Below are 26,279 nucleotides of genomic sequence, written 5' to 3' on the forward strand. Positions count from 1 at the left end.
TGTAATATTTCCAAAAGTTGCAAAGGATTCACACCCAGATTTTTAAAGAGAGGTGACCTAATCAATTAATAGAACCCTTTTAACGGCTATTACCTTGTTTCTTTGCCTCGTCTATAAATTCATAAAATGTTGCATTACTTGGTGATCCGTCTGGTTTCACTTTGCTAGAGCTTTCCTTGCATCATTGTGACTAAGCAAAGACCCACTGCCCTCGTGCGTATGATGTGAGTCAGTGACTTTGCAGCTGCAGATGTTTAATATTAGTGTAGAACTGCGGTGGATAAAGGGACTGAGTCTGCAGGAAATCCAGCTGGCTTGTGCTATCAAACTTTGAGCAGCACATTCACATTGTAACTTTAAGCTGCACTGTCTGTCACTAGCTGTTGTGTTGCCCCAGTAATGCTACTTATTTTCAAACTTGTTTGTATGAAAACCTGTTTACAAGAGTATCTTCATTCAAATTTAGTTTAATGTTCTGCTTTACTGTGCCAGGATTTCAGTGCCAGATGTGAATGCATTTTATTTTTGTTTCTGCTTGTGTGTACATTTATGGACATCAGAAACTGTCTAAACTGTCTGGCAAGATGAATACAGATCTATTCTTGAAAAAAAATGTCTGGCTTATCAAAAATACAGCACTACAGAAACAAAAAACTGACAGTTCTGGAAAAATTAAGAGACCACAGCAAAATTTTTAGTTTCACTCATTTCTTAATGTATGGGTATGGACTTATACATTTTTTTTTCCGCAAACTGCAGCCTGGGTCTTCTCTGTTTCTCATTAATGAAGGGCTTCTTCCTTGCTTTATGGGTCTTCAGTCCTTCTTCTAGGATCCTGTTATGAATTTTCTTAGCAGTGCAATTCACAGCTACACTTAATGTTTCCCATTCTTTTTGAAGGTCACTTGAGGTCATACTCCAATTTATGAGGCACTGCTGAATAAGTTGACGGTCATCTCTGGCAAGAGAAAGTTGCATCTGCACTCTACCTGGCTGGTTTTTAGTTATTGCCAATATCTCCTGCTTCACCTTGTTCATGTGTACTGCTGTCTCAGAAACTTTGAGCCTGGAAGCAGCCTGACTCGCAGTGTAATCTTCTGCCAGCAGAACCAGGATTAAACCAGGATTTAAAAATGCAGATTTGAAAAAATATATAGAAAGTTCTCTTAAATATTTCCCGAGGTGTTTTTTTTTATCTCTGTTATTCTCTCTTGTATACCTTACCAGACACCCAAAAGAGAGCATGATTTAATTGTTCAGACACTACTCACAAATAGGTGCACACTTGAAAGCAGAAATACTTATATATAGATAAGAATGCAGACCATGAATTCTATTGGGTTACATTTCATTTTCAGAGTGAAGGACCATGTGCTTACATTGGATTATACCAGACCTTAATCCAGAAGATTAACTTCCCAATGTGAGTTTTTAATCTGAAATAAAGTGTTACACGAAAATAAGGAACATTTATTAGGAAAACAGAACTAAAGAAAAGCTAAACTAAAGGTTAACAGATACATGTACATTATGTTAGCTCTGTATCAAAAATTTTTTAATCATCATTTTCATTATATTCTCATAAACTCACACCTGCCTAGACTCATCTAGTCGATTCCCCCTTTAACTTCCAGGTCACACGTCGCTCTCTCTGCCAGACAAGCAGCCCTGCCTGGTTTAATTCTGCCTTCTTCAATGAAGTAGAGTCCTGGTTACAGCTGGCTTGTGACATTAACCATTCCTGGTGGTGACTCTGTCCACACTGCCCTGCTTTACAAAGGTGGGATGGATGAGGCTGCTTGAGAGCCTGAAGTTTTCTGTGTGATTTATTCAGTGGTGACACTTGAAATTTCCTTTTATCAGTGCAATAATCACAACTCACTGGTACTGATGGACTCAGCTTTCCCTACTTACTCCATACAGGAAGCTAATTATCGCACCTATAGAAAATACTGTCTTATATTACACTCCACTGCAAAGAACAGCAAAGTATTTTCCTCTTCAACACAATCAAGTGAATGATGACACACCCTCACTGCAAACACAATACAGCTGTAAATACAGTAAATGAGTACAGAGATCTCATGTCTTCTCTCAGGCTTATTCTCAGTATATAATGATGGTTTTAAACCCACAACTGAAACCAGGTCACCAGGTGGTATTGGGTGGAAAAAAAGAAATAATTGAATTTATATTTTATACTGACTGCATGATTTTTCCATCTAGGCTCATCAAAATTATTCCTGATGATTTTCAGTTCTAGTGTTACACTCAAGACATTTTACACCTGCAGTATGGAAAGTTTCCTGACTGAGAACATCAACATCTGGTTCTGGAGCTGCACCTACAGTAGCAGAACAGCATGGCCCTGTTCAGGCTGGTGTGTTAAGCTGACCTGCAGGACCTGCAGCACACCTACAGGAGGCGCTGCTGTGACAAAGCGGAGAGAGTAATTAAAGATTTAACCCACCCCAGCAATGGCCTTTTCTCTCTGCTGCAGTTACTGTATGGAGGTGATACTGTGATAATGGCTACTGGGGGGGGGGAGCTGAAGGCCAACAAGACAGAATTAGAACAAGTTTGTTCACTCTAGCCAGGGGTGTAGCTAGAAATTCTGGGCCCCCTCACAAAATGTCTCCTTGGGCCCCCCACTAAGGTGCCACTCTCAGTGTAGTGTGAAGACATACAGACCCCCCGTGGTAGAATTTGCCAAGGACTGGGGGGGGAGGTAGTACACCATGGTAAAATTTGAAAAGTGGATGTATTATGTTCCCAGAATGTATAAATTAGATTTTTTTTTTTATTATAATGAGAGGCCCCTATAAAGTGCTGGGCCCCTTGAATCTGCTTGGGTATCTGTGCCCTCCCCCGTCACCGTCACCCCTGGCTCAGGCTGCCCATACACTGAAAGAGCACTTGGGTATTGGCTATCATGCCTCTTTGCATGCTTTATACTGTCACTGCACTGTTTTGGGGATTTGCCCTCCTTATGGCAGGCTTTCTCTTTCATCAGCATAGGCATTAACATATTTATTGTTAATGATCTTATATATTTTATTGTTTTATTTAATTGTCATTTATTTCTTCTTTTTTTGTGTTAGATCTTTCCTTTTGAACACAATCCATGGAGCAGGAAGCAAAAGCATTTCACTACACAGTATGGTGCATTTTGTATGTGGCTTGCGTCTTTGAATATTCATGTTCAAAGTGAATTCTCACAACCTTTTTAAAGGTAATATCAAGCGGGGAAAGCACTTTAAAGTAATAGCTGATTGTATTTTATAATGTACTGTACTGTACTACATTTCCCTTTGTAATATATCTCAATGGTAAATGTTAGTCCAGTACATCTCACAAGTATTAATCTTGCATTGTGTACATTCTGTTCTTGTGCTAAGATGTGGTGGATATAATAATTCAACAATGTTTAGCACTTAAGTTTGAAAAATAAAGGGTACTTTCAGATCAAAGTCATAAACAAAATATTTTACTCTAAAACTACTTTTAAAGCCGCATGTGGGATGTACAGAATGTTAGCATTTTCTTCTATTCATGGTCTGCATTCTTATCTATATATAAGTATTTCTGCTTTCAACATACTGCTGTACTAAAAACACCACCAAGAGTCAGAATTAAAATATATGTATTCATTTATTTGTTTATTGCTTTGCTTATTCATTTCATTGGGGCCACACTACATGAGGGTCATCTGAAGAGTATTCAAAAGGCAAATAAAAATGATTCAGCATGAGCATGGAGGAAGGTCTGAAAAAATAATGATACTGAGCAAGAAGGCAGAAAGATAAATGATCCTCCATGGTCAGAAGACGGCCCTCTTTGGGAATTCAAGACAGGACCAAGACCTGGAACTCTGAAACAGCCAGACAGACATATAACCATCAATCCTCCAACACCGGACCTTGTCGTAGTCCATCAGACAACAACATAATTATCCATCTACAAAGAGAATTAAAAACCGTGCTATCAAATTCAATTGACACTATCGTAATTTGCCTTTGATTGTATTGCATCTGTGATAATGGGCGACACACGAATGAATTCTGACTCCGACACAGGAAATGCATATGGTGAAACTTTGAAAAAAATGTGCAATAAAGGATTGTGCTTGTATGCAGGTTATCATTCTAATACTGATTTGTTTGGTTATTATGGGACAAAAATAATGACAGCACTTTTAATCGGCTTTAACACAAACTGAAACATTAATACAAAAAGAGCATGTGACGACCACTATTTTATTTTCTAGTTTGTAAACTAATCAGTTTAGATATTGAAAAGACAGAGGGCTGGTATCACTCTGTAGCATTATTGACATTACATAATACACATCGCTAGTAATGGAAAACTGCAGTTGAGTGCTCAAGGCTTTCATTGCATTTGGAGAACAAACATCTGGACACCCAGATGTGAAGGATTTCTATATGTTGTGTTTCTTTTTTTTTTTTGCTAAAATGTAGTGTTTCAGATTGTAGTGGCGTTCTTATCTGGGAGGGAAATGAATGAAAGTATGTTAGCAGGACTAGACTTTGTTGAAATGTCAGCACCAAGTGGTCTTTGCTTACTTACAGACTGATGAGCGAGTGTGCTTAGGTTTGTGCTTCCTATCCTGGTTCTCGGGGACCCTCAGACGGCCCACGTTTTTGCTCCCTCCCAGCTCCCAGTAAACATGGACTGTCTGCGGGTCCCTGAGGACCAGACTGGAAAGCACTGACTCTGTAGAGGCAAAGCCTATGGTGGATGTGCCTGCAGCATGTGTTTGTGTGATATTCCATCCCTATGACTGCCACTCGATTTCTCTCACCGTCTACTCCAATCTTCCCATCGCCGTCATCATCGCAGGCATTCAGTATAGCCTGGGTCTCTTTCTCGGTCAGCAGGCGAGCACTAGGGCTGAATTTCTGGAGGAAGAACCTAATATGCAGACACAAAATAACATTCAAAATAACATTTTGTCATTTGCTGCTTGTTGGGCTGGAATGCCAAGACATCACCAAGAACTGGTAAGTAAAGCCTAACGAACATTTCAAATTAAGGTCTGTCTTTGGGGTCCGTTCAGCACTTTGTGTTTCTTGAAGGACAACTTCAAATAAACTCTGACAATGGGGTCTCAGGACAGCCTCCTGTCCCCAGTCAGAGCTTTCTAACCTGAAACATAATACTATAAACCTCATGTGCAAAATTTAATTCAATTTAATATTCATGTGATTTCTAATTATTAAGTAACAAGTTCAGAAGGTTGCTGGTGTGAATAAATACCAAAATCTGGATCATACAAAATAGATGAATATAATGGTTTACTGACTTGAGCTCTTCATCCTCAATGAAACCGCTGTCGTCATCATCAATGCAACGGAAGACGTCTTTCACTTCCTGGGGGGTTTTTGAGCTCAAGCCACACAGCTGGAAAAACTTTTTGTAACAGAAAGAGTCAGGAGCTGTGAAGACGAGAACATAGGGATGCAAGTGAGGCAGGGAGGTGACACGTATTACACAAAGTCCACGGATCAGTGATTAAACTGGAGAAATATATGTATATGGTAAAAATGTTACAAAATGAAGACTACTGCATCAAGTAATATCTCCAGATCAGTATTGAGGTTTTATGTATGACCAATTTTATGTCAGATCCCGAGTGGCTATTGATTAATTGTTATTACCGTCCTGAATTTCACATTTCCAAAGGGACTTGTACAGTTACAATTATCCCACACTTCTATCTATGCTGAGTGCATCGTCACTGTCACTGCCTTCTACTTATTTTTTGGCCTTTTCCTTCCTGGTCAGTCAAAGCTTGTGCTTTGATGATAATAATTCCTTATGGAAGACCAACCTTGACAGTCCTTGATAGCATTTTCAATGGCATCAGCAGAAAGGATGGAGGTGAGTGACATATTTCTCCTGTTGGAGAAACAGCAATGCAAATTACAAATTAATGTTCTTTTTTCCAATAATAGGATATGCTGTTATCTAAAAGTTCTTATGATTTGTGGATAGACATAACTATAGCAAAATGCTGTTTCATGTGTAGAAACATTGCAATATGCTATAAATCGTTGTTAATGTTTCATATATCTGGAATACCCAAATACGCTATAAATTATTATATATTGAATAATATAGTGAAGACATTAATGCTACTTCTAGCTACTACTAGTACTAACAGATGACGTATAGATACAATATCGCGCTTAGTTCTTACTTTTCTCTTTCTGCGAGGACTGAAGCATTCTAGCACTAACAATTTGTCTTTTCTGCCTTCACAATTTATATTCGTTAACCAAGTACCTAGCACTGTCTTTCTCTACTCCACATTAAAATGACTTTCCTCGCTTTTTACAACTGAAACAATATCAATAACGTACGCGTCAAACCGCGAAGTTTTCCGCTATGCTGGAGCACCACTAAAATACAATTACAACCGCTACACTTCATAGAAAACGCTATCAGAAATACCACACGAATCAGCTATCACTAAAAGCGCAGCGGTTCTCTTACCCACGTCCCTTCCAAATACCAGGGGAAAAAAATTCAAAATCAAAGACGAGATATAAAGACATATAAAGATCTGACTTGCATTAAGATGACTCCAAAGACTACAATTACCGAGCGATCCCTGCAAAAGTACAATCCACAAGGGCTTCTGCATGCAAGCGTTCCGAGTAAAATCCTCTAGGTGCGAGCCTGCAGTGGACCTCAGGTATCCTATGCAGCCAATGTATATCACCGCGCGCACCAATTACTTACAGCTTGGGGTAGCTCCGCTCAGATGGTGATGCAGGTAGAAGAAGTAAGGCAATGTGCTGTCACTGGAGTGTCAAAGTGAATTTATATGTTCCCCGATTGCACAGACAATGAGTAATACTTGAATTACCTGTCAGAGTATCGAATTCTAATAGCCGGGCCCCTCTCGAATTTCTTACCTAACTAATTAACCTTTACTATTTATATTCCCGTAACTGCGCGCAGGTTACGGGCACCTGTAATGCCCTTGTGTATGGCACATTAAGTAACAAGTACTTTCTCTCTTTCCCTGACCCCGCACTGCGACGCCACCCACCGTGATTCGCATTTTTTTTTAATTTAATTCATAAATAACCTATTTGCAGCACCTGCATTTCGCAAGTGCAAGTACACATTCATTTAATATGTTATATTGGGTTCATTTTGCTCTTTTAAGCACTTACACATTTTAATGCTGCATTGTTTTGTTAGGAGCAATTTACAACAGATGCCTCTCAAAATACATCCCCAGCTTCGCATGTTAGTGCAATGTAATATGAAGATAAAACTGTGGGCCTATTTTAATAAACATTTAATAAAAACAAAACAAAAATACACCATCAATATATAAACTACACAAAATAGATGTCACTTAAAATAGAATTAAGAATTTAATTGTCATGAGTTACCAGTCGTAGCAGAAAAAGGCAGATAGAAATGCATTAGGATTCATAACTCCATGATATTTTCCTAAATATTCCTCATGAAGAAGTCTCATAAAATACCAGCTTATGAAATCTTCTGTATATTGAGTCTGCAGCAGAACACATAATATCTCACTTCCAGTTATTAATATCAACAATAATATAAGTCATTTAACAGTATTAATGAAAAATAATATTCAATATTTTATGCATTAATCGGCCTGTTGATTAACTTGATTCAAGCTTCACCGGTCAAGGTCAAATGATTGTTCATGCATGGCTTACAGAACAATTATAAAATGTTCTTTTTTCTTCAGTTGGCCTATGAAAAATGACAGTCCTTCCACAATGAATTATATCATCTGTAGAAGCACGTTACTGTAGTCATTGATGTGATGCTTTCATTTCTGTTTTGTGATCATATTTGTTGAAAATGTCCATATTACAATTATATATGAGCACCCACCCATTCATCCACCCATCCATCCACCCATTTTCTGCTCACCCAACGCAGGGTCACAGAGAATATAAGAGCAGATGTAGTTTATTGAACATCATGAGGTTTCATATTAAGCTAAAAAAAACACTGTACATCAACTTTACCCGGTTGAGATCAGTTGAATAAAACAATGACAAAGCATTTATCTGGACACTAAAAACAGAGTGAATGGCCTTTTCCTCTTCAGACTTCATTTCTAATGAACTACAGTATATGTCGTATTGAGTATTTGTCTGGATGTGGTTTAAATGAGCTATGTTTGTGCTTTTTTGCAAGTTAATTTTTCGTTTGTCACTGAAAAAGTTATTATAACTGATTACAATTTTCAAATTCAAACCAAATCAACACATGTCATACCTAATCATAATCAGAATTAATGAACACAGAGTAATATCAATTCAAGGTGAGACCAAAATTTATAATGCAATAGGAAACCTTGCCTATTTAGAAGTCACGCTTGGACGCCACGTGACATGTCTTAAATCAGTGAAACACGGAACGCATCAGAAATGTTTTCCAAAAACTGAACAGTAGACTCATTGTATATTCAAGAATGCTGAACAACAATAAAAAGATTAACATATCAAGAAAAATAGAAAATCAAAAAGTAGCTTTTTCAATTATTATAATTATTAAGTTTGTTTGAATATTCATTTGAAAGCCAATACTTCTGCACCCGATATGGTGATTTTGGTGAATAATCATATGATTAGCCTATATGAGTATAAGTAACATAAGTAACAAAATAATATATCTCAAACCTCAAAAGATTGTCTTCACTGGACTGCATAATGTCATGAGGGTCTCAATCACAATGTGAGTGTCATAACGTGCTTAGCTGCATCTTAAAAATACATGAATAAATATATAATCTAGCCATTAAGAAAACTGAAGTTAAGCTCTGGAACTCATATTTGACCTTTTTTGAAAAATCAAAAAAAACAAAAGATGAAAAAACATTTTAGTCTTACAAAAACCTGGAGAAACTGTCGGAAAAAAAGACTGCCTGAAATCACGCCAGCACTGGGATTTCCTTGTCTTACACATTCATGTAAAAAGGCTTTTCTTACGAAGCACCACAGCCCGACTGCAGAGTGCAGAGAAGAAAGAACAGGGGACGGACACCGGAGCCGTGGGTGAGTATCACCCTCCGAAGCTGATGTCACTGATCACCCTGATACTTCACTGCCGATACTGTTTCTATACAATCATTTATTCATTTGCTGTTTTCTTTACAAGTGTCCTGTCCTTCATCCTTTGTCATTGACTATCTGTCTATGTGTTAGCAAAAATAAAAAAGCATCTGATGACCGCTGTGCTGATCGATGCAATACATTAATATCATAGGGTAGTGCAAGTGCAGTAGTTTGTCCTTACAAATGATGTTGTTGAAAATAATTTTTTAATGGTTTGTTTTTGGTTAAATATAAAGCTAAATGGAGTAGACGGTTTGCGAAACTTTGTGGTCTAAAATGACGGAATATAGCGTGAACGTGGCTTTAGAAGGTGTTAAGACCTGGATAGAAGACAGCAAGTTCTGGAGGATCTTTTGCCGTTTCTATGGTCTTCAGGAGTCAACATCAACTTGACGGCAGCTAATAAGATAATGACACTGCTTAATTCTAATACGGGACAGTGCGTATTGGCTTTACAGCAATACATGGAACAAAAGAGACTGTATAACTGTTTGGGGTACATTTGGTATTACCCTGGTGCCTGCAGATGAACCAGATTGTCCGGAATAGAGGGCACCATGCTGTCCTTCTCTACATTGGGAGCTAAAATGGAAGAGATTCACTCATAAAATCAGGCATGACAGCATTTTGGCAGGGTACTATATGGCTATAGAAGCACAGAAATTTCTGTTGAGAGGCCCGGGACCGAGTATTATCATCTCACAACGTTTTATGACTTTTACTTAAAAAATTAATTATGTCTGAAATAAAGTATTTTACAATAATTGGATTCACAATTAAATTCCTACTTCGTTGAAACAGTTACGTCTTACAACTCCATTCTCTCATTGCTCTAACTCAGTTATGTCATACAGTTGTATAGTTCATTGCTTGTTGGAGAACACTGGTCTGACAATCCGGCGTCAGACTCCATCTAGCGGTTTAATCCCGAAATAACAGCTATTTCAACAGTCCGTCCTTCCGGGCGTTCTTTTCACAATTAAACCAAATTGGAAACAGACCCAAAACACACCCATTAAAATATATGGATACAGAGACAGCTTTTAGACAGCTAATATTGAAACACGTGCAATTAAAGAAACTGGTAATACAGAAGATCAGTTAGCTAACATAAATGAAATAACAAGATAACGACTATACGTATATCTGAATTCAGTGAAACAATTAAACAAATGAAAGAGTTTACATATTTCCATAAAAAGAAAATTGAAAGGGAAATTGAAATACAGGCAGACCATCGGTCTTCGGAACAACTCGAACAACTTAAGAGCGGATTGCTATACAGCCTATTATGTTAAAAATTCGGGTTAAATACAATGGTTCACCAACTATACGTATGTGACCCTCGTGAAAAACATTGCACAGCTTCAGCGGTTCGTCGGCTCGACATGCGCATACGCTACCGTATGTAATTACTTTGATTATTAATATTATGTACTATATTATTATTTTTCCGACGTACCGACAAATTCGACTTATGGACTTTGTGAATGGAACTCGTCCGTAACCTGTGGACTGCATGTGTGTAAATTTGTTTGGCTGTCGTATTGTAGGTCTAAGAGCGTTAGTGTTGTATGATTTAATCAGATCTTTGGGTTTCAGTCAATTTATATACAAAATGACGTTTCTAATCCTGGATTTCAATAATGGAAAAACACAAAACTGGAAAAAGTAATTCTTTCATATATGGGCAATTTAGTGTATTTTAAGACATTTGTAATAAAGGCTTGGGTTGTCCTCTCCCCTTCGTACATAAAGGGATGTGGGGTGGAAAGAGTACACGTGGCAGAAGACCACACCTGGACTCTGAACATCACAACCTGAATGAAGAGGACTCAACAGCGTCTCCACTTCCTTAGGAGGAATGCTGAGGAGGGCAAGCCCCCCCACCCCACTCACCACGCTCTCCCGGGGGTCCGCAGAGAGTTCTGCCCAGCTGCATCACTCTCTGGTTTGGGAATTGCAAATCCTGCACTGCAAGTCTCTGTAGCAAATAGTGCAACACTGGAAACAAAAATCATAGGGACCTCTGTCATCTGCATCGGGACATTTTCCAGAAACATCACGCCTGCAAAGCCCTCAGCATTGCAGAAGCCCCCTTCCACTCTTCCCCTGGACTTTTTGTCCTGCTCCTGTCTGGCAGAAGGTACAGGGGCCCCCAACCCAGTTCTGCCAGGTTCAGCGACACCTACTTCTCCAAGGTTGTCAGGACACTAAACACCCTGCTGCCCACCTACCCCCCCACCCATCCCCCACCGCCTCTCCCAACAATAGCCCTGGTCACTCTCACTTATTATTTTATCGATTATATCCTTATTGTTATTGTAGTCGCTATATTTATTCTACATTGTCATGCTGCAGCAGAGGCGTTCCTAAAAATCCTGGGCCCCCTGACAAAATGATGGAATTTGCAAAACAGAAGTACAATGTTTCCTGAGTTTATAAATAATTATTTCTTGTACTCCGGGCCCAACCCCCTTTGGAATGCTGCATTACTTATTATTTAAGCACAGATTGCATTACATGTGTAAACCTTGTGTCCAGCCCCCCTGATCTTGCACTTCGAGTATTGTGAAACCCCTGCCATGTCATTTGGTATTGTGCGCTGCACTGTGGCAGGTGCAGGATTGCAGTTTGGTCCCACTGCATACCTGTGTAAATGTGGATGGTATGACAGTACAGCCCACTTGACTTGACTTAAATGCCAAGATGATTTCCATACATCTTCCAATCACTTATCCTAGTCAGGGTCATGGGGAGTGTATCCCAGTTGGCACAGGGCACAAGGCTGGGTTACATACTGGGAGGGATGCCACTCAAATACAGGGCATATATATATATATACACACACACACACACACACACACACGCACACACACACACAAACACACACACACACGCAAACACACACACACACACACACACACATACACTTTAGAGATGCCAATTTGCCTAATGACGCATCTTTGGAGTACCTGGGGGAAACATTTATGACACGGGGAAGAAAATGCGAACTCCACATGAGCACAGAGCACAGGAGGGATTTAAATGCCCCACTCTAGAGGAATGAGGCCAGAGTACGGCCCACTGACCATGCCATCCTGCCAGGTGGATATCCATCCATCCATCCATCCATCCATCCATCTGCTCATGTTAATCTGCTAATTATGCATAAAATATGTTGAAAATAAATGGCATATACTAATAACTGTAAGTGCTTTTAAATTTCCAATTCTGCTGATCAAAATCAAGTGTTAGATTTATCTCTGATGATCCATCCATCCATCCATTTTCTCCCGCTTATCCGAGGTCGGGTCGCGGGGGCAGCAGTCTCAGCAGGGAAACCCAGACATCCCTCTCCCCGGCCACTTCATCCAGCTCCTCTGGGGGGATCCCGAGGCGTTCCCAGGCCAGCCGAGAGACATAGTCCCTCCAGCGTGTCCTGGGTCTTCCCCGGGGCCTCCTCCCAGTGGGACATGCCCGGAACACCTCACCAGGGAGGCGCCCAGGAGGCATCCTAATCAGATGCCCGAGCCACCTCATCTGACTCCTCTCAATGCGGAGGAGCAGCGGCTCTACTCTGAGTCCCTCCCGAATGACCGAGCTCCTCACCCTATCTCTAAGGGAGAGCCCAGCCACCCTGCGGAGGAAACTCATTTCGGCCGCTTGCACTCGCGATCTCGTTCTTTCGGTCACTACCCACAGCTCGTGACCATAGGTGAGGGTAGGAACGTAGATCGACAGGTAAATCGAGAGCTTCGCCTTTTGGCTCAGCTCCTTCTTCACCATGACAGACCAATGCAGCGCCCGCATCACTGCGGACGCCGCACCGATCCGCCTGTCGACCTCCCGCTCCATCGTCCCCCCACTCGTGAACAAGACCCCGAGATACTTAAACTCCTCCACTTGGGGAAGGATCCCATCCCCGACCCGGAGAGAGCATTCTACCCTTTTCCGGCTGAGGACCATGGTCTCGGATTTGGAGGCGCTGATTCTCATCCCAGCCGCTTCACACTCGGCTGCGAACTGTCCCAGCGAGAGCCGAAGGTCACGGTCTGATGAAGCCAACAGGACCACATCATCTGCAAAAAGCAGAGACCTAATCCTGAGGTCACCAAACCGGACACCCTCAACGCCCTGGCTGCGCCTAGAAATTCTGTCCATAAAAGTTATGAACAGAATCGGTGACAAAGGACAGCCCTGACGGAGTCCAACCCTCACCGGAAACAAGTCCGACTTATTGCCGCTCATGCGGACCAGACTCTGGCACCGGTCATACAGGGACCGAACAGCCCTTAAAAGGAAGCACGGCACCCCATACTCCCGGAGCACCCCCCACAGGACTGCCCGAGGGACACGGTCGAATGCCTTCTCCAAGTCCACAAAACACATGTAGACTGGTTGGGCAAACTCCCATGAACCCTCCAGAACCCTGCGGAGAGTATAGAGCTGGTCCACTGTTCCACGGCCGGGGCGAAAACCACACTGCTCCTCCTGAATCCGAGGTTCGACAATCCGGCGGACCCTCCTCTCCAGAACCCCCGAATAGACCTTACCAGGGAGGCTGAGGAGTGTGATCCCCCTATAGTTGGAGCACACCCTCTGGTCCCCCTTCTTGAAGAGGGGGACCACCACCCCGGTCTGCCAGTCCAGAGGCACTGCCCCCGATGTCCACGCGATGCTGCAGATGCGTGTCAACCAAGACAGCCCTACAGCATCCAGAGCCTTCAGGAACTCTGGGCGGATCTCATCCACCCCCGGGGCTCGGCCACCGAGGAGCTTTTTAACCACCTCAGCGACCTCCGCCCCCGAGATAGGGGAGTCCACACCCAAGTCCCCATACTCTGCTTCCACATCGGAAGGCGTGTCGGTGGGATTGAGGAGGTCTTCGAAGTATTCCTTCCACCGACCCAAAACGTCCCGGGTTGAGGTCAGCAGCACCCCATCCCCACCATAAACAGTGTTGATGTTGCACCGCTTTCCCACCCGGAGCCGCCGGATGGTGGACCAGAATCGCCTCGAAGCCGTCCGGAAGTCGTTTTCCATGGCCTCACCAAACTCCTCCCAAACCCGAGTTTTTGCCTCAGCGACCGCCGAAGCCGCATCCCGCTTGGCCTGCCGGTACCCGTCAGCTGCCTCTGGAGTCCCACAGGCTAAATAGGCCCGATAGGACTCCTTCTTCAGCTTGACGGCATCCCTCACCACTGGTGTCCACCAGCGGGTTCGCGGATTGCCGCCGCGACAGGCACCGACTACCTTACGGCCACAGCTCCGGTCAGCCGCCTCCACAATGGAGGCACGGAACATGGCCCATTCGGACTCAATGTCCCCCGCCTCCCCCGGGACATGGGAAAAGTTCTGCCGGAGGTAGGAGTTGAAACTCCTCCTGACAGGGGATTCAGCCAGACGTTCCCAGCAGACCCTCACTATACGCTTGGGCCTGCCAGGCCTGGCCGGCTTCCTCCCCCACCAGCGGAGCCAACCCACCACCAGGTAGTGATCAGTTGACAGCTCCGCCCCTCTCTTCACCCGAGTGTCCAAGACATGCGGCCGCAAGTCCGACGACACGACTACAAAGTCGATCATCGAACTGCGGCCTAGGGTGTCCTGGTGCCAAGTGCACATATGAACACCCTTATGCCTGAACATGGTGTTCATTATGGACAATCCGTGGCGAGCACAGAAGTCCAACAACAGAACACCACTCGGGTTCAGATCGGGGGGGCCGTTCCTCCCAATCACGCCACTCCAGGTCTCACTGTCATTGCCCACGTGAGCATTGAAGTCCCCTAGCAGAACAAGAGAGTCCCCAGAAGGAATGCTCTCCAACACCCCTTCCAGAGACTCTAAAAAGGGTGGGTACTCTGAACTGCCGCTCGGCGCATAAGCGCAAACAACAGTCAGAACCCGTCCCCCCACCCGAAGGCGAAGGGAGGCTACCCTCTTGTCCACCGCGGTAAACCCCAATGTACAGGCGCCCAGCCAGGGGGCAATAAGTATGCCCACCCCCGCTCGGCGCCTCTCCCCGCAGGCAACTCCAGAGTGGAAAAGGGTCCAACCCCCTTCAAGGAGACTGGTTCCAGAGCCCAAGCCGTGCGTCGAGGTGAGCCCGACTATATCTAGCCGGAATTTCACAACCTCGCGCACCAGCTCAGGCTCCTTCCCCATCAGAGAGGTGACATTCCATGTCCCAAGAGCTAGCTTCTGCAGCCGAGGATCGGACCGCCAAGGTCCCCGCCTTTGGCCACTGCCCAGCTCGCAATGCACCCGACCCCTATGGCCCCTCCTACGGGTGGATTCTCTAAAAAAGCAGAACACTTAAACTTAGATGTCTCTGATGATAAGATCCTGAAATTAACAAATTACAATAAAATAAATTTGAGGTTATCAAGAACTTGATGGCAGATGACCCTACAGAACTACTAGAAAGTAGTAAAACTATAATTTGCATATGCAAATAAAAGGAGGAAAAGGTTATCTGTTGATAGTGTTCGTAAAAGTTTACATGCAATCATGTCAGGTCTGTCATCTCTAACTCACCTAGTTATTTTTATAATATTATCTTCACAGCTGGTATGGGTCTCCATTGCACCATTTTTCCTCCGGTGACGCATTCATTTTCCACACCTTGAGTTCATCCCGCACCCAGCCAATGTCTGTCATACCCGCAGTGCCACTCAGGAGGCCCAGTGTAACTGGAGGAGCGCCACATGTTTCAGTACAAGAGGCCATCATCTGGCGGCAGCTGAAAGGTCTCGGTGCTGCACTCTGCAGCAGACAGCTGAGACACCCCACCTGCCCAAGCCAGCAGACTGCTGCGGTAAAGATCTCAGATTCCGAGTCTGACGTTTGTTTTAAAACTCACAATGTGGGCTGTACGTCTGTCTTTATTAGATGAACCACTTGGAGGCAATATTGTTAAAATATTTTAAGTCTTATAAGATGGTTCTTTAATATAATTACCATTATTTGTTACATGGTGACAACACTGATCATATGTCCATGTGTAAAGATACTTATACATCAAACATCTACTTATATATAACTGATTCTTAACATGAATGTACAAATAAAATGATTACAGGAACACGATGAATTGCAAAAGAATACTTGTTGTTTTCTTATTGTCCATTCCTGAAAAGTGCATCATAGATTTTGCAGAAAGCAATATTCATATTTAAGACATGGGACATAACCGCATTACATTTACAATCTTTACTTTGGACAGAGTGTTGCATGGAAGGAAACCATAGGCATCTCACAGACAAATGTATAAAAATTCATATTTATATTCATATGTAGATGAAAGGGGAGGTCTTAGGCAATGTTGTTCCTTCAAGGCATTAGGTGTTGGTCAGTTCTTATTTATGACTTAACCAAGGCAGTGAACTCTGAAAAAACGATGACAGGAATACCCAGGTTAATACATCAGGTAATGGTGGTTAAGATCAAACAGACAAATAATAAACAGGCGAACATCTATAAATGTTAAAGATTCCATCCAATTATTTGCATCATGTGTAGAAATTTTTCAAAAGCAACAGTTTAAAGGAGCATTAATTGTCTTACCATCAATTCCAATCTTGCCGTCGCCATCAGTGTCCCCAGCTTTAAGGAAGGTCTTGGTCTCCGTGTCAGTGAGCACTCTGGCACCGGCAGAGAAGTTCTGTAGGAACAGTCTGGAAGGAAAGCAGAGAAACTCTTAAAAGGATAGCCAAGTTCCTGGAAGACGCATCTGCCAGTGTTTGGTTTCAATCAAATTCGATTCACTTCAGTTCAATTCAATTCAATAAAATTCAGTTCAATTCAATTCAATAAAATTCAGTTCAATTCAATTCAATAAAATTCAGTTCAATTCAATCATTAGCACAATGTTCAGGCACATGCATAAATGAAAGAGAGTGGTGCTTTCACCAGATCATGTGAACACTGAAACTTTGGGGGACAGGCGAGGTGGAGGGAAGGGAATATGCATAAGTTGGACATACATTACATACATTATATATAAATTATACATTAATTATAGAATATATAGAGCATGCTTATTATTGAAATCCATATTCCTCCTTTCTGTTTTGTTGTCCTGTGTGTGAGTATTTAACATTGCTCCTAAGTTCATGAAGTATGACCCTTACTTCAGTTCATCCTCCTCAATGAAGCCACTCTTGTCCTGATCAATGACAGCAAAGGCCTTCTTGACGTCATCGGCAGACTTGCCGCTCAGGCCGACCTTTTCAAAGAAGGCCTTGTGGCTGAAACTGTCAGCAGCTGAAAAGCACATATTTATATTACTGTCATGATCAAAGAAAAATTCACATTGTCACATAATGCATGTGTCCACCTATTAATCAGTAATAGTGTATGTCCACCTATGAATCAGTAATAGTGTATGTCCACCTATGAATCAGTAATAGTGTACGCACAAAAGTGTACCAAAGCTTTATTACTGTCAGAGTATTTTTGTGAGTAAACTGTAGACAGACCGAATGAGGTAATCCTTATTTATACTGCCAAATGTATTACAGCAAACATTATCATTCTATTGCAGTATTATGAGTTACATGTTTCACAAGTTAAAAACATATATTTACACTCAATTGTGTTTAATATTGGGATTGATGTCGTTAATCACTGTTATTAGCAGTCTTGTTACACCCCTTGGCTTGCAATTTTGTGCAGTAATCTAGCCTTTGGTCATATTACCTTGGCAAGCCTGCAGTGCTGCAGTGATATCAGCATCATTCAGAATACCAGCAAATGCCATTTTAGCTGTAAGGAAGAATAAGATTATCAAGTTAATTTGAGTTTAAAAATCATATCATATAATGTCAGAACTGATTTGTTTCTCAGACCTCTGTATGTAACCTATATAATTGTGGAGATCTTTCCACAATGAAACCTTATACAAGGCTCAGTTACATTTACTTGACCCCAGCTGATCCCAGTCTCAGTCATTATATTCAGAAGCAAGGGAATACATTTTCCTCTTGTAGACAACTTAATATCAATAATGAATCATATTATTCGCCTAATTTAATATTTATATTCCAGATCTCCTGCTGACTGCGTATCAGAACGCAGTAGAATCCAGAATCGGTGAAAAATTACTTCACTGGCAACTTATATCCATCTCTGTTCTCCTGGATAGTCCAAAGCCACAAATTATTAGAGAAGAGTATAGAACATAAGTTCGTTTTTAGCTGGTTGTCTTCTTGTGTTGCTACATTGCAGAACAATTAAAAGTCCTTGTAAAAAAATCACTGCAAAACTATAGTGGATCGCAGGCTTGTTTCAAAGTTTTGTCTTCTGTAAGGAAAACTCACCTTTGTTGGATGAAGCTAGGATGGATTCAAAAAGATGAATCTAACTGCAGTGATCTTACAGTTCGCGCTGTCGACCTTATATACGGACCCGAATGAGGCATAATGTAATAGACACCAGATGCAAAGCGGTTGGTTGAAAAATGTGTCCAGTAGTGTGACTGATCTATTTATATCTACATAAATGAAGATGCATAAAAGGTGGCTCTTTGAAAAAGTCCTTAATATCCTTCAATGCTAATAATACAAGTTGCTGATATAGATGAAACGGCAGCTGTTTGCGTTACAGATTTTCATACGACAGAAAGCGTTGAGAGAAGCCCCTGTAGTCTAACTTGCGGTAAGGTAATTCGCATTGACTACGCTTCAAAGATTAAACGCAAAAACCCATCGAACAGTCCTGATTGTCAATCAATTTTCACGTCTGATACAAACGTTAACGGGTTACTTAGTCCATCTGAACTCTGTTCATTTTCTACCCACGTTTGTTTTTCCGTTAAATGAGTCGGTGAGTGATCAAATTAAAGCAAAGGATCAGCCTACTTTTCACAGAATAGTTTCTTCGCCATTAAAGCCGAATGCTGCGCACGCATTTTAATTGTGTACATGTACCGAATGAAAGCAAACTATATATATGCGTGTGTTCTGTTAGATACATTGGGTGTTATCTTAATATTGACTGTGATTATTTGTGATTATGATTTATCAGCTATAGATATTCAACCATCATCAGGATGGGGAAAGGATTGCAAAATTCTGTTTGTTAAGGGACAACGAAAACAGGCAGTGTGTAACTCGAAACTGGTTATTGATGTAAATATGCTCAAGCTGTTCATTGATTTAGGGAAATGTGTTTCGGCAAAATGCTGATTACTTGACTCCCTGTTCTCAAAGTCCAAGGTGGAAACTGACACTTTTATGATGCGCAGCTCTTATGAACAGTGCATAAACTTAGAAATGCAAACTGGTAGCAGTGAATGGTTTACTTTATTTTGGTATACTCCATTACGACTTTGTCTGTTACTTTTTAGGAAGGCTATTAAAACTAACACTTCCTTCATCATCACTGAGTGCTGTCATAGCCTAAGACTGACATCCTTATGTTATGATCTTGTTTAAGTAAAATAATATACATATCGCGCCCCTATGTCTTGAGTTAGTCTGTAGAATCCTTTAATTGTTGCAAAAGTTACTTTTAGGCTACCACGTTAAACCCAAATAATTCGTTGTAAAATCATGTGATAATGAAAATTTAATGTGATGATATCTTTTATGAAGAAAACGCTTTCTGCATGCCGTGCTTGCAGTGAGTACCATTCAGCAACATAAAGTGGAGTTGTGTTGCTCAAAATGTTGGACATTTAGGAACAAAGGAAATAGGAAAAGTGTTAATTTTGGAAGGCTAAGCAGCAGCGGTTGTTTTATGATGTGAAAGACAGTTATGCATAAAAGTCTAATTCATTATTAGTAGTGTAATATTTCCGAAATGCATTAAAAAATTATGTTTACCTGACGGATTTTTGAACTACTCTTCGATGTGGCTAATAAAATCAGAGCTACATTTAATTTGATCCCAACGCAACAATAAACTCTTCAAACATCAATCTTGAGGGACGTAGCGATAGGAGGAGGGATCGTTGCCCTGAAAAACCCAGCGCGTCAGCAGCCAATACATCCGCTGGCAAAGAAAGTGGACGGCAGGGGGCAGCACTCCCATCTGCCTCTCCGTTTTTTCCCAAGCCGTGGAATTCAGCGCAGAGTGAAGAGATTTCCCATGCATCGCTGCAGGTGCTATCTCTGCTCGCTGCGGTTGAATAATGTACTTATGTGAAATATTAAGTAATCAGAGCAGTGGTCACCAACTGGATTACTACACTAAACAAAAATATAACACTTTCGGTTTTGCTCCCATTTTGCATGAGTTGAACTCAAAGATCTGAAACATTTTCTACATACACAAAAGACCCATTACTGTCAAATATTGTTCACAAATCTGTCTAAATCTGTGTTACTGAGCACTTCTCCTTTGCCGAGATAATCCATCCCACCTCACAGGTGTGGCATATCAAGGTGCTGATTGGACAGCCAAATTTTATAATCCCCCGATTGGCATATTTTTAGACGGTTTTGTGTTGCTGATAGAATTTGGCCCTTGGGGAAAATAGTTGGGGAGCCATCAATCTTAGTTATCCTTCTTCAACAAGGACACAACGCTGAATATGAAATTCTTTTTGAAGGGCGTTATAGTGTTTATCGGTTTTATGTAATGGTTATCGTTACCGTAGACTAGATATAATCGTCGTATATTTTCCTGCAAAGATCGTTTCGTGAATTAGAGTCTACATTGCGCACAGTTTATTATGCATTGTGTGCGCGTGTGAATGATGCTACTGTAAGTGATGGACAGGCATCCCTTCCAGGTGTTTCCCCCGCCTTGTGTCCAGTGTCCGTGTCCTAGGACAGGTTCCAGTCAACCCTCTACTGTATAAGTGACTGCATGATGGATATTTAACAAAATATGACACTTTAACTCTTTTGATTTGAGTTTAACGATGTCTTTAATTGCAATTGTGCATATTTAGAATGTGTAAACAAAAGTTTCAAAATCAATATTAAATTATAATGCCCTTTGTTGTTATTTTATGCTAAATGGATTCCAGTTCTTGGCATGTACACAAGACACAAGATATCTCTACTATGTCTGCCAGGCTGGTTACTGTCTTTACACACTACAGTGAGGCGGGTGGGTGGGGGTGGGGGGGAGTTAGAGGATGGGGGCCAGGCGGAAGTGCTTATGCAATCAACATAACAGAGTTAACGTGACCCCCCCCCCCCCCCCCCGCCCCCAAACAGGCGTAAGGAGCTCAGCTTCCAGCTTGTCTGCCTGAAAGCCCCTCATCAGTGAGATTATAGTGCAGAAGAAATTTTCCTTTTTTAATAAAAAAAAGGTGTGCACTGTCAGAAGAAGCCATGTTTGGTAACCTTGAGAACCAACCTGAACATAAAATAACAGAATCTTATGCTATTCAAATTGTTTTTGGATTAAGGTAAGTTTTAGTCATTTGCATATTCGTCTAAATTGTAATTTTTATAACAAAACAATCTTGTGGCTATTGGCAAACTGCATTAAAACTAATCTGAATAAAGCTATACCTCATTTTTATGCCCTAAGATACATTGCTGGAACAACAAATATTCTTATTTAAGCACTATAATTAAGATCTTTAAATAATGATTCATTGCAAATCTACTTACAATACAGATGCAATAACGATCTGTGTAAGGAAAATCTTAAGACAATTTATACAGTTTACAGCATAGTTCAGTTGTACTCTCGGATTTGTCTTCCTATTCTTTGTCAGTGAAAAAGTATTTAGCAAATGAAATCAGGTTTTAGAGTCTGTTTACTCTGGCTCTGTATAACTGATATTCAGACCTTAGAAGACTCTTATCCAAAATGGAGAATAATTCTCAGTTGTTCTTTGCTAACTGTGTCAATATAGATTGAAAGGATGCTAAGAATTGTTTTGTTGTTCATTTACGAAAATCAGTATAGTCTTCTGAAACTCAGTCCGGAGCCCGATCTCCATCAGCAGCCAACAGCCTTGGTTGAGTGTGGATGAGCTGCCAGGTGGAAAACCTTTTGAATGTAGCCCATGGATGTCCTGGAATTCCCTGTCCCACAGTATGTGTCAGCCCTGGGCACATCTCCCACAGACTTGGGAGACAACGTGCCAGCATATTATCATAGCAGGTGTTCAATTTTCATTTGAGCACCATCTAATGAATGTGATCTGTACGCAGACGTAAGCTGCAAAAGGATTCACAGCATTGTCTTTTTTGCCTGAGACCCAGATCATCTGAAATGTAGCAAATCTTTCTGTTTAATGTCGATATTAAAGTGGACATGTGTTCCCCACCATGCAAAAGTATCAAGTAAATGCTAAGAGCGCACTGAGAGGGATTACTCCAAAAGTATATTTATTCTGCTTCAAAGTGCACAAAAGATTTTATATTTGCACCAACCACCTATGAAACAATAACTGTAAATATACTTTAGGGACAGCGTACTTGTGCTCTATAGCAAGGAACAGTCTTTAGGTAGTTCATAAATAAAAAATAAAAAATCTACAGGGTAGTTCAGCTGAAAGAGCCAAGAGGTCTTCAGTAGAGGAGTTCTGGTTCCCATGGAGAGTTCAAAGTGATGTTTATGCCTTCACAATAGCAGCAAACTCTGTGAAAGACAAAAGAGAGAGAGAGGGAAAAAAACATTTAGGCCCCTTTCGTGTAGATATTGTATATTACCCATGTAATCTTTTAAGAACATAAGATATTAACAAACGAAAGGAGGCCATTTGGCCCATGAAGTTAATTTGGAGAGAATTCAACTAATAGCTCAGAGTTGGTAAAATCTTATGTAGCTCTGATTTAAAGGAACCCCAGGTTTTAGCTTGCACTACACTAACAGGAAGATTATTCCATACCCTAGCTACAAACCGTGTAATGAAGTGCTTTCTTAAATCCAGTTTAAAATGTTGTCCTGCTAATTTCCACCGATGGCCACAAGTTCTAGTATTTAAACTAATATTGAAGTAGCCATTTGGCTGAACAGTAGAAAAAGTTAATCCACATTATGACCAGCAAATCTCTATATATTTAACAAGTACCTCTAGGAGACGTATCTTTGAGTTATTAAAGCAACACATTTAAAACTTTTTATCATATGGTAAAACTTGAGTTTTTACCATCAGCTCCAATCTTGCCATCACCGTCGCTGTCTCCGGCGGCAAGGAAGGTCTTGGTCTCTGCATCAGTCAGAGCTCTGGCACTAGCAGAGAAGTTCTGCAGGAAGAGCCTGGTTGTTGTGGTTGGTAAAAAAGAGAAAAGGTTACGCCTTGAAAGACAATGCTTTCATTTCACTCAGTCATAGAAGGGCTAAATTGCTTATGATGCAGTTGTATTGTCAACATTGCCCTTACTTCAGTTCATCCTCCTCAATGAAGCCACTCTTGTCCTGGTCAATGACGGCAAAGGCCTTCTTGACGTCATCAGCAGACTTGCTTGCCAGGCCAACTTTAGCAAAGAAGGACTTGTGGTTGAAAGAGTCAGGGGCTGTGAATGAACCACAAAGTGTTTATGGTTTAGATTAACATAAAGAAATCAGTCAATATTATATATATATATATATATTGTAATTGCTATCTCAGAAATTCTCAATATAAATATTGAGAATTTCTGAGATAGCAATTAGAATTGTGACATACCAAAGGGTATCTACACAAAAAGTAATTCAGTTGTAAATCATTCTTAATGACTTCTTAAAATTGCTAATGAGATTTAAAGACGTAGTTGCGTTCCATTTAATTTGCTTGTCGTGCACAAAAGAACAGGCGACAGGAAGAAACGACGTTTCATTCATTTAGGAGAATATTTTGTGACATTACCTGCGCAGTCCTTAAGGGCAGCAGCCACATCCTCCTCCTTAAGAATACCAGCGAAGGCCATTATGTTGGGTTAAGCTGTATAGAAGAAAATTATAATGATATAATAATCGTAGCTCACAATGATTACAAAAGTAGCTTACAAAAATCAGATAGAATAAATGTAATGATAACATTTCTTGCCTATATTCCCCAGTTAACCAATAAAATTCATATAAAGTTCTACATTTTATAGTATGGATTAACTTCCGTCTTCTTGCTCATTTGATGGATCAGTTTTCAAATCCGATTAATGATTTCATTTGCTTTTTAAAATGTCATTGCATTTTTAATAGATCGATTGAAACGTTAAATGGCCAATCATCGCCATTATCGCCCCCTCCTCTGACGAGCAGTTGGGCCCCCGTTAGTAAAATAAATAACTGCACCGATCTCAGTCTGCTATAGCCATGTCCACTGCTATCACTGACGAGTTGCAAAGATGATTCTTCAGAAATATTGTAAAAGTGTTTGCTACCTCATCAGTGCTGTTCAGAAAAGGTTCGTGATTGACTCTGAAGTCCATTAACGACTTTAATTGTTTCGCCTGTATACAGGTGCAAAACTCCAAAGGGCCCAGAAGATTATAGAACCCCACCTCATATAATTATTGAGATTACCAGCGGCTAAACACCATTGCCTTCTGCGCTTCTCAGTAATTAATCTAGTTACTTAAAAATTACTTCAGTAGCTTAACAACATTGCATTTAGGCTATAGTAATGACTCCAAAGTGTCACAGATAAATGCACACTTGCATAATTATCCGTTTAATTTCAGGATTCCTTCATAGATTTTGCGTGCATAGCTAAATATAATTTGATGATAAAATATATAGTTCCGCTTCAGACGAAGTCCAAACAAACGCAAAAAATAAAAATGATTTTAAAATCCTTCGTCCGGCATGCGAACATATTCCAGCAAAGTCTTCTGGTGTTGAGTAAAAAAAGTTTAAAGCTCGTCCAGTCCTACAAGCGGTAAGGTCCACCTGTTGGAGCCGCGCTGCCTCCATCGTATCCTTCGCTTATGGGCAACTCACCTTTGTCCTCCTCGATGGCAAATGAAAACCAGAAGACTGACTGCAGCTGCTTCGGAACCGCTGGCACAGGCGCTCTTTATATACTGCCGGCTCGGCATCAGGAATTAACTGCAACGGATATCGTATGCATACGCAAGGATTAGTTTCGAAAAAAATGTGTCCAGTTGTGAAATTGTGCTATTTTTATCTTTGCACACGAGGGTGATCAAAACCATATGTGAAACACTAGAGGGAGGCCTTATGGGGACCTGTCCCACTTGAAATTGCAGTGCTTGGGGCAAAATGTCTGAAAATGCTCATAAAATAGTGTGATGTGATTATTTTGCAATGGAAATTTGTACACACGATTTTAAATGCCCTAGCATAATATAATAATTCCACCATGCTGAAAACACCATCAGATTTGCAAAGTGCAACTCATACAGAATAACTCTATTTGTTAAAGGGTTTTTAAAGTTCTGATGCAGTTTCTTGTATATGAAGTACATTTTAGTGTGTGTGAATGTGTATAATTTTTTGAGGGGAGTACAACTTTCATTATATTTTTCTCATATTTCTGGTATGCGTGCGAATGAAAACAATAACAAACAGTGATGTAAACAGGTGTAACTGTTTTATCTTGGAATTGGAGTTCGGGTATTAAAAATTGTTATAGAAAACGTTTATTTAATGGTAGTACCACAGTCAACCCATAGGGGCGGAAATTTTATTCCATAAAGGCATCTGTCACATAGGACTGCCGTATAGCAGAGGAAGGGAACCAGAGGAGCTTTAGAAGATGAGCAAGCTGAAAGTATTTAAAAAGTAATCGAGTCTACTGCGCCAGCGATCTCTGGGGACAACCCAATAAGGATACGGGGCACCCGAGAATGAGAGCAAAGGGTTTAGTTTTCACTTGTGGGCATTTCTGCGTACCATCACACTTAAACGCCTCGATGACAAGATGAATCGTTATTTCTGAAGTTTTCATGACAATGTAATATTAATCTAAAACTGGTACTGAAATTTGATAGGTTAGATGATTTCTGGAAATGTGTGTTTACATTTTATTAATCAGTAGCCTTTGTATATGTAGGGACAAGGATATGACCCAGACATTCCGAGTTGTACTTATTTATTAAAATATCTGGGAATTTAGCAACAGAAATAGAAATTTTGCTGTTAAACCAAAAAAACACGGAGGCAATCTGAGGTACTTCCAGAATGCTAATTGGTCAGTGCATTTCACTATAGTCCAATGACGAAAACAATGTCACATATTTAATTAATAGCTCAATTAACTAATAATAGGAGAGGAGAAAC

General features: G+C 40.9%; 3 protein-coding genes across 7 annotated transcripts; all 3 read right to left on the reverse strand.

Moving 5' to 3' along the window:
- Positions 1-3,632: 3,632 nt before the first annotated feature.
- pvalb9 (parvalbumin 9) lies at positions 3,633-15,780 on the reverse strand. 5 transcript variants are annotated; one of them, XM_072712824.1, is made up of 5 exons: positions 15,681-15,780; positions 5,852-5,919; positions 5,324-5,456; positions 4,823-4,932; positions 3,633-3,871 (listed from the first exon to the last, which is right to left on the reverse strand). In XM_072712824.1, exons 1-5 carry the CDS (start codon positions 15,752-15,754, stop codon positions 3,846-3,848), a joined length of 411 nt encoding a protein of 136 aa, XP_072568925.1. In that variant the 5' UTR covers positions 15,755-15,780; the 3' UTR covers positions 3,633-3,845. The 5 variants fall into 5 exon arrangements, with proteins under 5 accessions (XP_072568925.1, XP_072568926.1, XP_023665037.1 ...); XM_072712825.1 differs by lacking the exon at positions 15,681-15,780 and adding an exon at positions 11,040-11,092; XM_023809269.2 differs by lacking the exon at positions 15,681-15,780 and adding an exon at positions 6,766-6,859.
- Positions 15,781-16,009: 229 nt separating this feature from the next.
- On the reverse strand, positions 16,010-18,605 carry LOC111842486 (parvalbumin beta-like). Its single transcript, XM_023809118.2, has 5 exons — positions 18,464-18,605; positions 17,844-17,909; positions 17,276-17,408; positions 16,710-16,819; positions 16,010-16,531 (listed from the first exon to the last, which is right to left on the reverse strand). Exons 2-5 carry the CDS (start codon positions 17,902-17,904, stop codon positions 16,506-16,508), a joined length of 330 nt encoding a protein of 109 aa, XP_023664886.1. The 5' UTR covers positions 17,905-17,909; positions 18,464-18,605; the 3' UTR covers positions 16,010-16,505.
- Positions 18,606-22,424: 3,819 nt separating this feature from the next.
- Positions 22,425-25,132, reverse strand: LOC111842483 (parvalbumin-2). The gene is made up of 5 exons (XM_023809115.2): positions 24,978-25,132; positions 23,905-23,979; positions 23,440-23,572; positions 23,206-23,315; positions 22,425-22,694 (listed from the first exon to the last, which is right to left on the reverse strand). The coding sequence occupies exons 2-5, from the start codon at positions 23,963-23,965 to the stop codon at positions 22,669-22,671; spliced, it is 330 nt and encodes a 109-aa protein (XP_023664883.1). The 5' UTR covers positions 23,966-23,979; positions 24,978-25,132; the 3' UTR covers positions 22,425-22,668.
- Positions 25,133-26,279: the final 1,147 nt, after the last annotated feature.

This window comes from Paramormyrops kingsleyae, chromosome 5 (assembly GCF_048594095.1).
Source record: "Paramormyrops kingsleyae isolate MSU_618 chromosome 5, PKINGS_0.4, whole genome shotgun sequence".
In the NCBI taxonomy this organism is placed as follows: Eukaryota; Metazoa; Chordata; class Actinopteri; order Osteoglossiformes; family Mormyridae; genus Paramormyrops; species Paramormyrops kingsleyae.

Bases quoted from the DNA above. Each gene is read 5' to 3' on its own strand.
- pvalb9 (XM_072712824.1), bottom strand. From the start codon at position 15,754: ATGCGTCACCGGAGGAAAAATGGTGCAATGGAGACCCATACCAGCTGT. The intron at 5,920-15,680 runs GTGAGTTAGAGA...TTTCTCCAACAG, and splicing joins AATATTATAAAAATAACTAG to GAGAAATATGTCACTCACCT. The intron at 3,872-4,822 runs GTGAGAGAAATC...TGGCTGTTTCAG, and splicing joins TGGGAAGATTGGAGTAGACG to AGTTCCAGGTCTTGGTCCTG.
- LOC111842486 (XM_023809118.2), bottom strand. From the start codon at position 17,904: ATGGCATTTGCTGGTATTCTGAATGATGCTGATATCACTGCAGCACTG. The intron at 17,409-17,843 runs GTAATATGACCA...TGTGCTTTTCAG, and splicing joins AGCACTGCAGGCTTGCCAAG to CTGCTGACAGTTTCAGCCAC. The intron at 16,820-17,275 runs GTAAGGGTCATA...CTTTCCTTCCAG, and splicing joins ATTGAGGAGGATGAACTGAA to ACTGTTCCTACAGAACTTCT.
- LOC111842483 (XM_023809115.2), bottom strand. From the start codon at position 23,965: ATGGCCTTCGCTGGTATTCTTAAGGAGGAGGATGTGGCTGCTGCCCTT. The intron at 23,573-23,904 runs GTAATGTCACAA...GTTCATTCACAG, and splicing joins TGCCCTTAAGGACTGCGCAG to CCCCTGACTCTTTCAACCAC. The intron at 22,695-23,205 runs GTAAAAACTCAA...TGTCTTTCACAG, and splicing joins TGGCAAGATTGGAGCTGATG to AGTTTGCTGCTATTGTGAAG.